General features: G+C 35.5%; 1 protein-coding gene across 1 annotated transcript in view; it reads right to left on the bottom strand.

Moving 5' to 3' along the window:
* The window catches only part of npr2 (natriuretic peptide receptor 2), a 111,981-nt gene that overhangs the window by 30,344 nt on the left and 63,548 nt on the right, over positions 1-18,089 (bottom strand). Inside the window, exons 9-13 of the mRNA XM_088910540.1 lie at positions 13,593-13,667; positions 12,330-12,407; positions 10,137-10,241; positions 8,890-8,961; positions 4,914-5,073 (exon numbers count right to left, since the gene is read on the bottom strand). Coding sequence (XP_088766666.1) covers positions 4,914-5,073; positions 8,890-8,961; positions 10,137-10,241; positions 12,330-12,407; positions 13,593-13,667 — 490 coding nt within the window. The remainder of the gene's footprint in view (positions 1-4,913; positions 5,074-8,889; positions 8,962-10,136; positions 10,242-12,329; positions 12,408-13,592; positions 13,668-18,089) is intronic.

Below are 18,089 nucleotides of genomic sequence, written 5' to 3'. Positions count from 1 at the left end.
ACCTCACTCGCACCAAACAAATTTATATTTCTAAATATCACAAAATACGTTCATTGTCTTCCAATCGAGTCGAGTTGACATTGGAAGCCTGCCACACCCGGACTGTTAAACCAACGCATTAGCACGTCAAAGCCCATCGAGGGTATTGAGCCAGTATTGCCTTTAGTATTCCCCCCTCTCCCCTCAATTCAATTCAATTCAAGGTGTTTTATTTGCATGACAGATGGGTACAAGCAGTGTTGGGTATGTATATTGTAACGCTTACGGCAGACAGGCACTGTGTAAGAGCCGGCGCACCAGAGCAGCGCACCGAGGGAGCGTCTGCATTTCTAACTTAGTTTTTAAAATTAGTCAAGCAATATGAAGCATCTCCTTTTACTTAGTGCCTGAGCATAAAAAGAATAGGAGCATACTGCAACGCGTGTGAAGTCCATAAACGATATTAATTTTGGAACTTAAACATACAGTATATGGCTGGTCTCGGTACTTTAAAGAAAACATACACACCAGTATTCCATTTCTCCTAAACATTTTAAGCATCGAAGTCTTTAACTAACGCGATACCGGAGTCAACAAGCATACTTTTAGAATTTGATTAAAAGGGAATATAATATGGAATCGCGTATCTCAAGAAATTAATAACGATATAATTATATTCATGTTGCAAAAGAACTGCAACGGACATAAAAACTCCCTTGCTTTTAACAGAGCGTTCCATAATTTCTAACTACGAAAATGCCAGGTGAAAGGATTTGTAAACATATTTTGTTAAAGCAAGTCAGAACCCATTCAGAGCCTACATTACATTTTAGCGTTTCATTCTGAGCAGAAGACCCTCACACCTGAAGAAGGGGGAGGTGTTTTTCGCTGGAAATCTCGCCTGCTTCTACTTTACAACCGGAGTGCTGGCTGTGACGAATTAAACCGGTATTACAGGTTACAATCACAGACCATGTGACATGGGAGTCAGGAAACTAACACAGCGCCACCAGATTTGATAACGCTATGAAAACGCTATAAAATAATGTGACTAGGCACAGAACAAGTTTACAGCACAGTACAAAAATGCTGACCATGACTTTAGAAGCATAAATTGCCTTACACTCAATTTAAACACAAGCTGTCTTTAGCCCTCTAAGGTGGTTCATACAGAAATGTAGAGATCCAGGCTCAGAACACACAGCTTCATTAGCGAATACATATGCAGGACAACTAGAGAAGACGTTTTACAGAGGATGGATTTTTAGAAACATCCCATCAGTGACATCACTGAAGTCAACTCCTAGGTACTGTAACTGTCGTGTGGATAGTTTCACAAGAATCAGACAAAGGTTTAAGCATCGCTTGTTCTAGATAAAACTGCAAAAAAAAACAACAACCCATAATGTACTTCTTTGCGGCTCTGTTTGCCCAAATCATATATTCACAACGTGAAATCTAGAAAATAATATTACGTAACCAAAATCCGCAATATGGAAACAGAACCTGTGTAATTGTTGATAGATGATGTACTCGTAACATTTTTTCAAGACGAACTACAACATTTAAAAAATGACTTGTATGTACTTGATATCTCTAATCAATCCACGGGTCCCAGCACGAAACGAAAGTAAAACGCATACCGTTTCGCGCTTCTTATTAGTTGCTCAAAAGTAATTTGACCGTATGAAATGCATAATATAAACCTAGAAACATATACGTGAGTAGTACTTAAGCACTGTAGTATCGGTGTTAAGACATACCTCTCAAATACTGTAAATCAAGTTAAAAATATCTCAAGATTCTGGTCATAATGAAACCATGTTTCGTGTATGTTTTCTTTAAAGTACCGAGACCAGCCATATACTGTATGTTTATGTTCCAAAATTAATATCGTTTATGGCCTTCACACGCGTTGCAGTATGCTCCTATTGTTTTTATGCTCAGCTACTAAGATTTCCCTTCAGTGGTAAAATTAGATATGAATATTCAATACTTAAACGGGCACAGTTAAGACATTAAATATACATATACATACTGTATACAGTACAGTTTGCATACGGTAATATGTTTATGTCCCTAAATCAATCTCTTTTATGAGCATGTGAAAGGCATGGTGAATCACTGTACTTTGCATGATTGGAAAAAAATGCGTGATTGCGAAATGCTGTGGCGTTACTTTTACAAAGACGGTCAATGAAAAAAAGAATGTGGACCAGGGCAATACTTTGAGTTTACAGCTTGTCCAAGGTCATTTATTATTAATACTATTATTAATATCTTCGTTAAAGACTTTGATGGCTACAGCTCAAACATGAGAGGTTGAGCTTTATTAGCTCCACCTTGCGGAAATTCCGGATACTATTATTTTGCTAGCGGTATTTACCGGTAACTCGCGGTATTTACCGGTAGCTTGCGGTAGACTGCGTACAGCGTACCGGAAAATAATGCGGTATCGCCCGCGCATTTTGAATGGCTGCATCTGTAACAGAAGCCTATTTAGTGGCATCTGAACAGATGGCAGAGAGACAAGGCTGGGAAAAAGACCAGTGGGCAAACACCGTGTCCCTGTTTTTAATTGAAAAACAGAAAGCATAGACTGATCTTGCAGTTTCTGATGCATCCCAGTATGACCTCTTAAAACAGGAGATCTTAGCAAGGATGGATGTCACCAGCTATGTGAGGGTGCAGCAATTCTGCACCTGGAAATATAAGGCCAGTGTCTCTGCCTGCTCACAAATGAATGATCTAATCCACTCAGTGAAAAAACGGCTTCAGGTGAATTCAGCAAACAAAGTCATTGATTGACTGAAGTACTGGATACTTATCTCAGAAGTCTAACGCCAGTGTATGACAATGGGCCCCTCAAAACATGACACCAGTGGAAAGACATATAGTGGCTCACAAACATGCCAGGGGGCAGACATTTTAGAAGGTGTCAGGTTAAAAATAAATTCCACGCAAAGTCACATGTCTTTTTGCCATATTCAATATTTGGGATACGGGGTGGGAAGGGGTCAGGTTAGATAGATAGATGCCAAAGGTAGATGCCATTAAGAACTGGCCCAAACCTTGGAATTTAAAGTGCAAACATTTTTGCATCAGTTGGGGTATTGTCACCATTTTATTCCTAGGTTTACCAAGGGGGCTACACTGTTCACCGACCTCACAAAATCCACTGCCCCTAACATGATACAGTACGTTGCACCCTGGAAGCTGAAAAGGCTTTTATAGACCTGACCTAGATATCATGTTGACGATCCAGTACTGATAGTGCTGACTTTATTTTGTGCATGGATGCAATCGATGGGCCATACTATCCCAGTTCTAGGAATCGGAATCTATTGTTCCTCAGCCACAAACTTCTACCAAGGGTAAGAATCTAAGCGGTAGTATATGGCTGTAAAAAGGCAGCGGAAGCATTGTGCTATTACTTGGGTTGGGTGTTTTTGCTGGTTACAGATCATACCCTTGACCTGGATGAAATTGAACAAAAAAAAGAATGATTGTGTGACTCATTGGTTCCTGGAGCTTCAGCTATTTTGTTTTTTGATTGAACAATGGGCAGGGAGGGAGATTGTGTAGCCAAGTGTATCCCAGAGACAGGGTTGAGTCACCAGATGGCGGTCATTTAAGAGAAATGCATACTTTGTATTCCTATGAGGAAATCAATGAATTGAGTTGCACCTGGAGTTACTAGCACTCTATAAAAGCAATGCCTGAAGCAGTCAGAGGTTGCGTCTGACCCTCATGGTTGTTAGGAACAGAAAGAATTAAAGAAGAACTCTAAGAAAAGTTAGTGCTTAGGGAAAGCCTTTTTCTGACAACTTGATCAGGTTGATCTGACCAAGCAGATCATACAAATCATACTCTGGAGCATACAAGAGATTATAACTGGTTAGAATTGATAGTAGCCTCGGCCACCTTCCAGGTCAGGAAACAGGTTAATGAGTGTTAACGGTTAATGAGCATACGCGACCAACCAGAATTGACCAAGTGGGGTTATTGTTGCTCCAGAACGAGAGATAGACCTTAGATTTCAGGTTTTATGTGCCAGAACCTCTGCTATGCTATCCTAAAAGGGAGATCTTTCAAACTAAATGGGGGGATTTCTACTAAAAGGGGGATTTCTACTAAATGTGGGTTTAGGAACTCCAGAGAGAAATAAAAGGGTACAAATTAGCGTGAGAATGATTAGAATGATTGAATGCAGCTGATTATCATCATTTTTAAGATTAGGATACACCATTCTCATGGTGAGATTGTGATAAAGTCTAAAGGTTCAGTTTCATGGTGAGACATTAATAGTAAGAACAAATGGCTGCTGCTGTGTCAGGGATAGGGGCTAGTATTGCTTGTCTGAGAAGTAAAATGGGATTAGCTGGTGTACTAGGATTGAGTAACACACTAATCCCACAATTTCCCATATCAAACAATGTCTGAGAAGTAGAATGGGATTAGCTGGTATGGAGGATCTGCTGCAAGGCATTAATATGAAAATAAAAAGAAACAAGAAAATTAACCTCATTCATTTTACTTCCAGTTTTTCTAAAGAGGCACCATTCATGAATTTTTTACTGCTATACTAATATCAGTTTATTTCCTTAATGAGAAAACAACACAAAGAGATTGGGAAGCGTCACAAAACTTTATAAGCTTCTGAATAAGTTTCCTTTTTTCTTTTTCTTTTACAGAGGTGAGAATGTCAATGTAACACAGAAAAATACATTTGAGAAAGCCGTGTTCATTTAAAAATTTAATACTAATAAAATAGATAAGGATCTTAAAGGACAATGAGTTTTCTGATGTTGCAGAAAAAAGCAGAACATAAAAGCAGCAAACTGAGGTGTAAAAAGCAAACTCCATGCTGTGTACAATTACCTGTAAGTGCTCCATTCCAACACTTTGAATTCCTACCACTTTTCTTTACTTACTTGCATAGAGTGCATGTGAGTCATCATTATCACAGACTGATCTGAAACTTGCTAATCCGTAGTCTGTGATTTTCAATACAAAACGGCTGTCCACCACACAGTTGGATGACTTTAAATTTCCATGAGAACCAATGTGGCTGTTGTGCAAAAATGTCATCCCCTATTGAATGAAACAGAGAGTACAAACCATAAGAAACATTTTCTTGGTTAATGGATTTGAGTTTTGGATATCTCCAAACATATATGACTTTATTTTCTTATATGCTTCTTAATTACTTTTCTATTTATATACGAAGTTATATAGTTTTCATTGGGAAATTGATTTTTTTGTAGCAGATGCCTTGACATTTTCTTGAACAAAACACAGGCAAATTTATTACTGTGAAAGTCAGACATTCTTAGTGTTTGTGGCCTCCAGTAGAATCATCCCAAGTTGTATATCTGCGGTATATGTTTTGCAGAAGGTTACAGATTCTGTCTTGTGAGATTATGTCCGGTGCCTATTGTAGAGCCAGGACAAATATGTGCCTATTCACTAGTCTCTGGGCTCTAGATGCTAATCAACATTATCATTCATTATCATGAGGTGGTTTAATGCTTGTGCAACAGTCAAAGTTTCTCAAATGTATCATAGTAAGTCAAATGTAGGTCTTCAATGATCAATTAATCAAAATGCTCAAACTAAAACTTAAATTTACTTAAAAAAATACTTAAATGTATTTTTCTATAAACACGCAGGCATAAGAAGAGTGAGTTTCTTTTGATGCTCAGAATATCATTAGATATCGACAATAAGAAATAAGAATTTCAGTTACATATTTTTTTCAAAATTAAATTTTAAAATGTCCATTGATTTTGAGAATGCATGTAAACTATACTTTTTTCTGCAGTTCTAATCAACTTAAATAAATGTATCTTCACAACCTAAAATAAGAAGCCCTGTATTGCAAATTAAAATTTAACAAAATAGTAATCAGGTAACCATCTTGGTTAATGCAAGAAATCCTTTGCCACATATTGTGATTGTGTTGTTACTAGAATAATACCTGCCAAGGTTTGGCATTAACTGACCAAACATTTTTTGAAGAACAAAAGTTTAAAGTTGCCAGTATGGGGCAGTTTGATCAAGGAGGTTATTTTTTTGTTGCGAAAGTAAAAATTGTTATTGTAAAAGCTGAGGTTCAAATGATGAAACTGCCTAGTGGTTTCCAAGACAACAGTCATTTGAAGTTTGAGACCATTTGAAGAGTGCTTAATTTAAGCAGACAACCCATTTGATACTTCCTGTTCTGTAATAAATTTGTGCTCAGTTGGCCATCTGATTTATGCAGAAACCCTCCTTCTCTCTATGATAACTGCATTTTTCTAACTGGACACTTTCTGAACAACTAACGTTAAAAGACAGGTTTTTCCCAGCAGACACATTAAAGTTGTGCTGAAACTGGTGAGGCGCTAATCTGAAGCTGGTGTGATGAAATTCACCCAAATTTCAGGTCAATCAGTGCAGCAGTTCTCAAGACAACAGTATTCTGAATTTTGCAAACAAAATGGGAGACATGTGGCCACTGTGTTTCATGCAAGAACCTCATTTCAATATACAGTTTGTTAACTGTATTGTCACTGGTTTGGAGTTAACTGGCCAAACAATTCTTGAAAAGGAGTAGTTTATGAAAGAAGTCATGTTTTGCCAAGCAATCAATGGTCCAGTGTGGGCAGGAAAATTAACACAGCAACTTGTGAGGTGCAAGGCAGAAGTAGTTCTGGTTTGTCTTTCACCACATTATAGAAAAGATATTGGTGCTCTGGAATCAGTCCATTGAAGAGTAACCAGATACATTTGTAAGGGAAAAAACGCAACAAAGCAATTCATTGGTACTGCAAAGATGTGGCTAAAGATTTTGTGGTCAGACGTGACACAACTGCAACTTTTTGGTTTAAATGTAAAGCATTACATCTGGTGCAAACCCAATGCAGTGCATCATTCAATCAACACCATTTCTACTGCCAAGCATGGTGGTGGAAACATTAAGATATTGGGCTGCTTCTCATTAGCAGAGACTGGGAAGCTTGTCAGGATTGATGGGAAAATAAAAAGGATAAAGGCAACGTTCTACTCTGACAGGCTGAAGCAACTGAACTTTTCTTAGTCTTGAAAAGAGAAGACTATGAAGCAGACATGATACAGTAATTCACTGCACTGACAAAGCCAACCCGGTATATTTCATCCGACTAAACAGTGAATACATACTATGGCAAGTACCACCATTAATACAGTATAGGCATGTATAAACAACATGCAAAAAGAAAAGGAGATCAGGCAGCTATTTATGCAGGAATCCAGTTTTCACATATATGCATCCTATTGTATCTAGAATTTTACCTAAAAAGCTTGGCATTAAATTAAAAAAAATATTTTTGGAGCAAGAGGAGATTCACATTGCAATTCTGAAAATTACGATATTTACAGCATCTTCAATGTCCGGTGAAATCATCATGCATAAGCAGCACAAACGTATTCAGATTTTTTTTGCAGAACATTTGTAGATATCTTCATCTTAACCATTCTATTAAATCCTTTCTTGATAGATGCAGATGCACTTTTGTAAAATAAACTCAGTAAATCCCATACTTTTGCCATCTTAAATCAGAATGACATTGTGTTCTAGTCATAAAATATGAGCCAAATGATTGTAGTGTAGTTTCTGTAGTGGTGGTTTTCCAAATTAGAAATTTATCAGTGAACTGTGAAGTTAATAAAATTGTGCATTTCTGTGGTAGGTTCCCAAACACAAACAGGAAAAAGTAAAAATGCATTGACCTCTGCTTTTAATAGTAATATGATCAAAATATTGGGGGTGGTTGAGTACATACTGCACCCAAAAACCGGGAGCCTGTTTGTGCTAGTATAAATTGAAGTTGCTTTGCTGCTAGGATTTAGAACACAGTTTCAAAAGTTGAAAGGAAAAAAGGTGAAAAAATCACAAACAATGTTGGCTTCCATTCTTTGAAAGTCTAATAATGTACAGAAACCTGGCCTAACAAAAGTATTCTTAACATAGATGTCACAACTGTATTAAAACCCTAGCACAAGACAGTGCACACAATAAAATGCAATATCTGGGAAGTTAATCTTAGGATTCCTGTTCTTAAAGTGTTTATTTAATATGGTGGAGTTGTGTACTGTATATCTGATTATATTTCTTCAAACCTAAAAAGGTAATATTCCTCCCTACAACATTACCCATAACTCAATGGATTTATCATTAATTATTGGTATATTTTCAAATTTAAGTTGGACAGGTGCAATAGATATGCATGTGCATTCTTCTACAGAAGTAATTTCAGCATATTGTCACAGTAAATCTATATTAAACTCAATGTAGCATCATGATTTGAATCAATCAATTATCAGCAAATTGAAGAATCCTTTATGTAACATAAATAAATGTCATGTAAGTGCAATTATAGAAAATAAAAATTGATGGAAAACCATTCAAAATCTAGGTAAAATGGCTGTTTTGCATTGAATAATTTCACACAATCAACGATGCTCATAACTTCTGTTCTCTAATGAATTTCCCCAATGATCCCAGTTTAATATAAACAGCAGGAATCACTTTAAATGGATGAAATGCATGAAAGTTCTTATCACCTGCTTACAGGGTAAAAAATAGAAAAATAGAACAATAGAAACAGATATTAAAAAAGTGATTGAATGATGCTCTGGGTGATAAGGAAAAAAGGGTTAATCTCATACTTACAATCACATAGGTCAGAAATTATTGCACTTATAGATAATCAAGTTCTAGAGATTATTAAGCATCATGCTTCATCAGTAGCTGAAGGGTGACAGTACAGAATCTGAGAGTGCTTTATCAAAATCAAGATAAGGAACATATGTATCAAGGAATGTGACTGTACATGTCATGCTTACACTTACATCAGCAACTACCAGCAACCTCACCATTCCTCTTACCTTTACTATATCATTAATGAGTGAGTAGCGAAACATCCAGTCCAAGTTAATGCTTTCATTTTCCAGTATATCCTGAAAAAAACAATGATGAAAACAATTACTGACAGAAATGACTTGCACTAATTATCAGTAGGTAGAAGAACATTAATTAACAAAATCTAAAGTAAAGCAAACTAGATATCCTAAAAGAGCAGTACCCAGAAATATTTTAGGATGACAACTTGAATGTTTCAAATTAAAGATTTTAGATTTGCAACACCTAAATTTCTAAATCCATGTGTTATATCATAATGCTGAATGTCTTTTAATGGCATCCTTGATGTGTTAAAAACATGGGAATTATTAGTGGAATGTTTTGAATGTTACACATTTTTACTAGTGAGTTTGTAGAGAGCAAGAATGGTTGAGATCTAATTCCCTGCTTCATTTTTCCTGACACACTCCTGCAGAATGAATTACACGCCAGAAAACAGTTTCCTATGAGTGTAGTCAGCAGAAATGATGAAAGAAAATATTAGAAATATGGAGGGGAAATACCACTTCAAAAATATAATGATGCCAGTAAAACATTTTGAAAATATTACAGACGTGCTATTTATGATATACACTAAGTTTAAATCCTACGTGTCGCAAGAGGACGCCTCACACATCTGGCAGTCTGTTATTAACGTTTTGACTTATTCCATTAGAACATGTTTGTCTTGACTCCTGTTGAAAGATTCCATTTCAGTCTTGGTGGCTGCAAGACTTTGAGGGATTAAGTAAAGACTGTGGTGAAAAGGAGTGTCTGGGTCTTTTGGCCTCAATTGTACAGGCCATGTTTCTTGAATGGTTAAATAAAACATTTAGATTTCAAAATCTTCAAAACTGTTGTGCAAAGGTACACAATTATACTATAGAATAGATGGCTATAAATACTATAGATGCGAGAAGACTAGTGTCTTCAATGAAAATATAATTGGTTCCCTTATAAGTCTTATACGCAACTGAAAATGTAAAAGTATACATTAACTGAAACATAAATTAACTGAAAGTAGAAGTAATCCTTAAATATAAGCTATTATGAACTACTGTTCAATCCTTGCTTATAATTAAATACTATATATAATATACATTATATAAGTGTGTATATATATAAATACTGTTATCCATGCCCTCAAGAAATAGACACGATTTTATTAAGATGTAATAAATCAGAATACAGAGATTTCCACTCCTGTCATGTGTCCAATTTTCCAGCTCCTCACCTGTAGACTACCTCTTGGGCAGTATTCAGTCACAATGCAAATATTTGGAGGATCAATGCAGGCGCCAATGAATCTTGTTAAATGGTTGAACTGCACATCCCTCATCTGAAACATATTAAAATAAACAAAATGTTATCAAAACTTCTAAATAAAGTAAAACTTTGGAGTGGAACGGGAAACGTAGGATGGGATTTTCCATGAGGCAAACTCTGGGCAAATTGCCCATACAATTTATTTTCTATGGAGTGGGCAGTTTGCCCACAGTTTACTCACAGTGGAAAATAAGGGGCTTGCCTTATTTTCCAAGCATCTAGAAACTTTCAGTAAATGGAAAATTTCACAACCCAAAAGGTGTTTTGGATTTATATACTGTATTTCTTTTTTCATTTAGGACAGTCAATAATGATTTTGTGAAAATTTATTAAACATCTGTACTTTAACCCAGTTTAAATCTTTGATAATGTGTAACACATACTCAGTTGTATTTCATGAACCATTTTCTAGATAATAAGAATAAATGAAACAAGAAAACAGCACAGATACTAAGACTAAATATTATCTGCACTGGTGTTCAGAGAGGTTTGTTAGTAGTGGCAGCAGCTAATCTTTTCAATTCCAATGTAGATAAGTACACTATTCTTTGTACTCCAGCATTTTAAAAGGAAAGCTTCGAAACATTGTAAGTTTCTGCTTATGAATTACTTTTCAGTGGAAACTTCCAAACCTGAGAAGGAAAAAGAAGATAGGGAATAGAATGTATTTTTAGCAGCAAACTGCAGTGTGCCACTGTGGGGAAGTTTCACTGTAATGAGAATACCACTGAGAGTTGGACAGCCAGCATAAGAACACTGATATAAGAACCTGACAATATCACTGCTGTAACTGCTAGGCTGGTCTCCTGCTGCAACTTTCCTTTATTGTCACTGTATCGTTTCAGAGCATTCAAAAAGGCTCACACATGAGGATGGTCAAATACCATGCCGTGTTTAAGGTTGTGAATAATTAGTGACTTGGAAGTCAAAGTACAAGTATGAGTGTTCCTGGGAAAAAGTAAGAAGGAGATAGCTACTGTTTAACATAAGTTACTGAACTGCAAATATCCCATCTGTAAAATATCAATACAATTCTTGTCACGGCTATAACAAGATGATTATTATATATTTTTACTCGATTTTTGTTTCATAAAGAAAAATAACTTGTTCACTGTTAATAGAAATAAATTCCCAACATGCAGGCAAAACCCTACTGTATCTCCTTTTTCTGCCTCCATTTTCTCAGAAATGCTTTTCTGTACAGTATTTGTTCAAATCCATTCCTAATTAGATGAAATGGTTAAAGTGCATGTACAAAAAACAACCAAATAACCACGTATCATGGCAAATTAAAACTCACGTAATCCATGTGTAAAAGGCTGCAGATTCAAATTGTGAGCATTGTCATGAAAGCAGCTATTTTATTATAATTTAGCTGAAAATTGAAATTTCTACTAACCATCTGTATTATTTGTAAATACAACAATGTGTATATCTTCCTAAACTTGCAACTAAGGCAGAGTTGGAGTCAAGAACAAATCAGACCACAATTAAATATTAGTAATTGAAGATGAATTATGTTTTAGTGTGAAAAACAAATCTTATCAATTTAAGTAACATTCAGTGCGCATAGAAAAAGATGGATTAAATTTTGTTAAATTATGGCTTTGGGGAGAGTTACATGTTTACAAGTATTACATGTTTAAAAATAGTATTTTGAAGTCAGTACTGGCAGGATACATAGTTGATCATGTACTGTCAGTTGATTCTTCCTGTCCTGGTTGGCCTTTCATGAGATTTAACATCATGCACTGTAGTTAAACCCTTCAGGTTTGAATGGTGGCACCAAAAAATACAAATAAAACCTTAAACTATTGACCTTCAAATTTATGATTTGACTAACACAGATTTGTGATAATTGGAGCTGGCTTAGAAGACGGACATAAATAATTGGAGCTGGGGTTTTAGTGTGAAGGTATGGGAGACAAAACAGGTTTATTGATTTAACATGTCAGTTGAAGGCCTCAGTATAGAACTAACTTCCCTGGTGGGTGTTCTTGCAGTTTTGGCTGGTGCACAAATGTCTAGCACTTCTTAAGTTCATGCAAACACGCTTTCTTATCACACACAAGATCTGTTTTTCTGTTATAGTCAAACTTACATGCTTCAGTTCAAACAGCACTTGTCTGGTCAGCTCTATCCTCTTCTTGTTTACATGCTTAATTGCCACTAGATTGCCCTGGATTCAAAGAAGAGAAATGTCAATGAACCAAACAATACTAAATGGACTATACTATTTTAAGAGACACACTCACATGAACACACAGGAGGGAAATGCTTAATTCTTCATGCTATGTTCTATTTTTGTTTATATTCTTCTTGTGATTTAATTGACTTTTTTGTATTGGTATGCCCCCAAAGAACAACTTGTTCTACCAATTCTCATCCCTCTATATATATTTTTTCATATTTTCAAGAAAAGAAATAACTTGGATTTGTCAAGATTCCTTGTTCAAGGTTCCTTATGCCATGCTTTATCTGGCATGAACATATTTTCATCACACAATATTAGCATGAAAATATAAATTCACTTATTGGGAACCTCAACCAATTGGCACAGATTTCTTAGACATGCAAGGTAATAAGATTCAAAAACTGCTTTGCCAAGACTTTAGTTTCATTTGGTGTGTAGCAGCTGGGGTACACTCTGGAGGTCAGCAATGGGGAGGAAAAAATGAAAACCACATTAAATATAAAATAATATAAGACACTCCATTCCCTAAAATATTTTTTTAAAATGTATTAATAAGACTGTTGTTGTATTTGCATCTTTTTAGAACCTTCCTGCATTCTTTCATCACATGGAGTTTTTTCTCAGTCCATTAATGTATAGTTATATGGCTGAATAGTTCATAATCCTGCTAAAGAAAAAACAAACTTTAGTCTTGAGAAGACTACACTATATACCATTAGTAGACTGTCCATTTCCCATTATATCAAAGCCTTGACATGATTTTTAGTTAGTTGATATGGATGAAACTCCCAAATGGTAAATATAGTTATATTTTTGTTTAAAGATGGAGATGTGATTCTTCTCTCTGCTGTATATCTATTGTTCCAAAAGTTATTTACACATTAATAACAGAATCTTGGTTTTGGCACTTTCATTGATAGCATTTCCACTTGCTTCATATACTACAGAATTATAGGCAACATCATTTATATATCTGAACATTCCATTTGGGGAAACATATTTTTCTTTTGCATATCATCTTCTGTGTATTATCCACCTTCTATAATGTAGAAAGATGCATGAATCACATATCAAGAGACTTTCATACAAATGTTCTAATCCTATTTTCAACACTGAGTGTATGTGGAGGAAGATAGGCATATATGGTTGATAAGTCAAAATTCATCTTACCTTGAAATAGCCAGTTTTTGCAAATAGCTGGTATTTTCCATGTGCTGTTATAAGTGACCCATAACTGGAGCCTCTCTAAAGCAAATAATGAGCAGCAATTAAAATAATTGAAATACATACATAATTATAGTTAGGTGTGAGGAATAAAACAGAATAAAGAATTAAAATAAAAGTTGGATTAGATATTTTCTCTTTAAAATGTTATTTCTGTATAAAAGTCTGAAAAGGTACCTGAATCATTTCTATCCAAATAAATGTATTTATGCTCAGGTAAAATACATTTTAAGGTCACATAACTATACTAGAGAGACATCATTTGATTAAACTTAGAAATCTGAAAAAGATCCTTACCTAGAATTTGTCACGAACACCAAATATTTCAATTTAGTCACAACAATGCTGCAAATCTCGAAAGGCTGATTCATACAAGTAAGGAAAATATATCTAAAACTTCCAACTGCAATTACAGTTTTGGGCTCAATTATAAATTATATAATTACATATCAAATAATCTGAGACCAAATTAATAAATTATCATAACTCAGGAGAAATTTAAATAAAACAGTTTAGTTTAAAAACAGGTTTGAAAAATTAATATATGTACTTACACTACAAAGGAAATACAAACATACTACCTTAAATAGTGAAAAATATTTGGAAAGAAAAGGGTTGGGAGGGAATCTGTTGATCAGCATATCCTTGGAATAAAATAAAGTTTACAACAAGAAGGCCATTCGCATCATCTCTTTCATTTGATTTAAGTGACTAATTGATATAAGGATCTCTTGAAGGATTCTTGAAAGATGCAACAGGGATCAGCTTCGATTAGCTGGCCAGGTAATGTGCTTGAGACTCCATTATTGAGGTAAATTCTGAAGATAATATTATTAATACAGATTCCTCTGGTAATCTGCTTATTATCAGTGCTATCTGTACTCATAAGCAACATTCTCAGAAGTTGAATTTACCATATGCTCTTTGCATCTCTCATTGTTGTTGCTGGTTAATATAACTAGTTAAGAAAGAAAATCCTATTTGCAAACTTACTTTAGTTTAGTTCTAAGATTGGTTACATAACCTTACATAATAAAAATAAGACTTATTGGTCTATAATTATTTAGTTTGGTTATGTCACTCTTTTTATGGATGGGTGTAGCAATTTACCTTCCAATGGGTATCACAACCCTGTATGAGAGACTGCTGGAACAGTTTTGTTAATGTCCAATTAAAATACTATATTACATATGATAGACATCTGTCCTCAGCCTTTTTTGAAATTTTTCTGTTCCTCTCTTTGGCTGAGTGAAATATCCAGTAAATAAATCAATCATCTTTTTATTTTTATCTCTGAGACACTTCATTCTTTACTATTATTTTCCTGTTTAATACTGTTGCGTGTTGGAGGTTGTTAAGTATTTAAATACACCTCATAGAACTTCTTCTCTTCATGACAATCCCTAGAGAGCAGTAGAATTCTGAGTTGTCTAGATTTCAAGGGGGTGAAGTCACCTCTGTAACATGTTTAGTGCATTAAGCCCTCTTACCCTTACTTACTCCATCTACAGTATGTTCTAATGATTCCATATTTACATAAGACTGCATTAGATTTTCTGAATTTGGTGGACTGTTGCACATTCTGTCATGCCCGGGCTAGGACTCCACAGCATTCCCACAAGCACTCCCATTCCACCTGAACCCATGAGAACAAAGTCGGGCCTTCTGTCCAGCACCATTCCAATGAGGATGCCAATCATCCAATTAACCGTTTCTATTCTAAATACTTAATTAGTGCCAAAATGCCACTGGGAGGGAGCTCTGACATGGAGTCTACCTGTAATAGTGCAGTGCCCAACACAGCTCCACAAAACGCAAGTTTAAATTCCTGAAAACCTAGAAAACCTCAAAGTCCTGATCATGGAAACTCAATCCTCGAACCTGTCTTTTTCCCTGCATAAAACACCGTTCCAGTGCTTTCTTTGCTCAGGACTTCCCCAGTTCCTTCAATTTTCACTCCGATTGGCCATTACTCTGCTCAATCTTCATTCGGTATCGGCTGTCTATGGCGAGCATCAGCACTTCCTCCTTTGGCCTTTCCCAGAAACCGTTTGAAACACCTAGAGTCAGAGTAATTGGATTTCTGCGCCTGAGGCATAACACATTCCTAATATCCTGCACTTGCCTTCTTCTGTAAATGTAACCCATAGAGATTCATAGACCCTTGATCTATCTATATTGCTGTGGCTGAATGCTTTTTTTGATGTATGTATAGTGTAGTTGTATTTTCGTCTTTTCAGAATGCTGCATATCTTTAATATTTATTTTTAATACAACAGATACAGATTCAACATATTAACATATTTTCTTTTCTGGAAATTCCATTTCCATTCGGTTATGGAATTTCTCTGCAGATCTTTCTCCCAAGACAAACCATACCATTCTCATTTAAATTTAATCCACCATGTTAGTATTGGTAGTCTTTGCCATAGAAAAGTTTCCACTGTCTGTGAAGGCTGAAGCAGTCTTCAGCACATCATGTCCTCAGCCATGTGTTGCATTTATGGATTACTTTTTCCAGCTCTTAGCCTTTGCATACTTCAGGAAGCATTTCTGTCAAAACCACTGTTTTAGTACTAATGTTCAGCATTTTTCCAGGGTCATTTAGTTTATTTTGCATGAAAAAGTCTGTTGTTTTATGCCAATGTAAACTGTCTCAACAAGAAACACAACAAGTTGGTCTTTGCATTGGTCTTGTCTACTCTTGTCTACTCTTTGGACGATGTTAACCACCCTAATCTCCAATGAAACAGGGCACTGATGCATATCTCACTTGCAGTGTTTCTGAGAATTCTGTTGCCAACATTCACCACTTCTCTTTTTTTTGTTTTTGGTGCCATTCACATTCCTTAAAGTTGAAAGGTGTTTGAGGAGCTGTGAAGAACACACCTGCCATGAGTTTTCAAAGTTTTAATTGTCTGCTCCCAGATCAATGCCTCTGGGAGCAGACTTGTTATTGATGTAATATAACTTGGGGTTTTCAGTTTAGGCTTTTGTGTTTTATATCCTTACTCCTTCAGGGACCAGGTCCTCTCTGTCCGCTTCTCTGTGCTGTTGTTCTGACAATTTGGAGTGTATACCTCATTGACAGTGAGGTATGTAAGTTCCTTGAGCTCATTATACTTTCAGCTCTTTAAGCTCCTTCTCCAGTGCTGTACCTTTTCATATTGGGATTTTTCTAGAATGCTCCCTATATTAGCAAACTGCAAATCATAGGTTTAAAAACCATGGCCATGTTTAAACTGGGTCATACATAGGATTTACTTTAAAAAATGTACTATATTTGATCACACACTCACCATCCAGAGAAGTCATATATTTTCCAGAGAGGAGAGATAGTCAAGCTGTCACCATATCTGCCTACAACTGGGTTCCACCTGTGATACTCAACCCTCCAAATTGCTCACTAGCAATTGTCAAACTGTCTCGCTCATACACAAAACACCCTACAGCAGTAAAATGCAAACAATGCAACTTTAGTATATTATGCTCTTCGAAAAGAGGTAATGGCTGACAACTGCTGTGTTATGTGGCAACTAGCCTCAAAGCTCCCCTCCCCTCTCCTGTAGCTTCTCTCCCTAATTGCTTAGCAAAAATACCTTGGCCAACTGCACAACAGTGACTGCCTGGCATCTGTGAGCTTTTGGTGTTTTCACTTGGAACCTACAGTGTGAAAAAATGCCAGGAGCTTTAAGAAGTGTAAATTTCACATTCCAGAGTATTCCACATTAGGGGTAATGAAATAAAAAAGAGTGATTTTTAAATAATAGACTAAATAATAATGTAAGAAAGTGATAAGAGAACTGACCCTTACAACTTGTTTTACCATTTTCAGTTTCTTTCAGCTGTGGAGTCTTCACGTGTGAGGAACCTCCCGAAGTGAACTAACCTCTCCTTGTTCCTTTGTATTTTTTTGGGTGTGTGATCAAAAGTAATCAATTGAATGTACAACTCAGTACTAATATTGTATGTTTTTTCATTTTTAAAATTAAATATTCTCTCTCTCCATGTTAGAAATGTGGGGCTTTGTAATTATGTATTATGTATGTTTCACTGCATATGTATTAAATATTCTTGAAGCCCTACAACTCAATGTAAACTGCTGTATATCTGATATTAGCTATTAAGGCAGTAAATCTATGGTATTTACAAATACAAAAAAAATCTCCTCAGTTAGATGTTCCTGGCCATTAAAGTCTTTGGTTCCTAAAAATAGTTATTGTACTACAATAAACAATTTTAACTAATCTTAAAATAAAATTGTTAAAATGTCACTAAAACATTACCACAATATGACGTTACTGAATAAAAGAGAAAAAAAAGACCTGAACAATGAAAAGGCTTTTGAATAGATTGTATGTTGTTTCCTATTCTCATTGTCTCTTAAACCTACATTATCAAGCATTTAGTACTTTTAAGTTTTCATTTGTAAATGACATTCTA

The sequence above is a fragment of the Atractosteus spatula genome, chromosome 3, assembly GCF_055471065.1.
Source record: "Atractosteus spatula isolate fAtrSpa1 chromosome 3, fAtrSpa1.hap1, whole genome shotgun sequence".
NCBI lineage: Eukaryota > Metazoa > Chordata > Actinopteri > Semionotiformes > Lepisosteidae > Atractosteus > Atractosteus spatula.
Note: the sequence above shows the minus strand (reverse complement) of the source record. Positions and strands in the feature narration are given on the sequence as shown.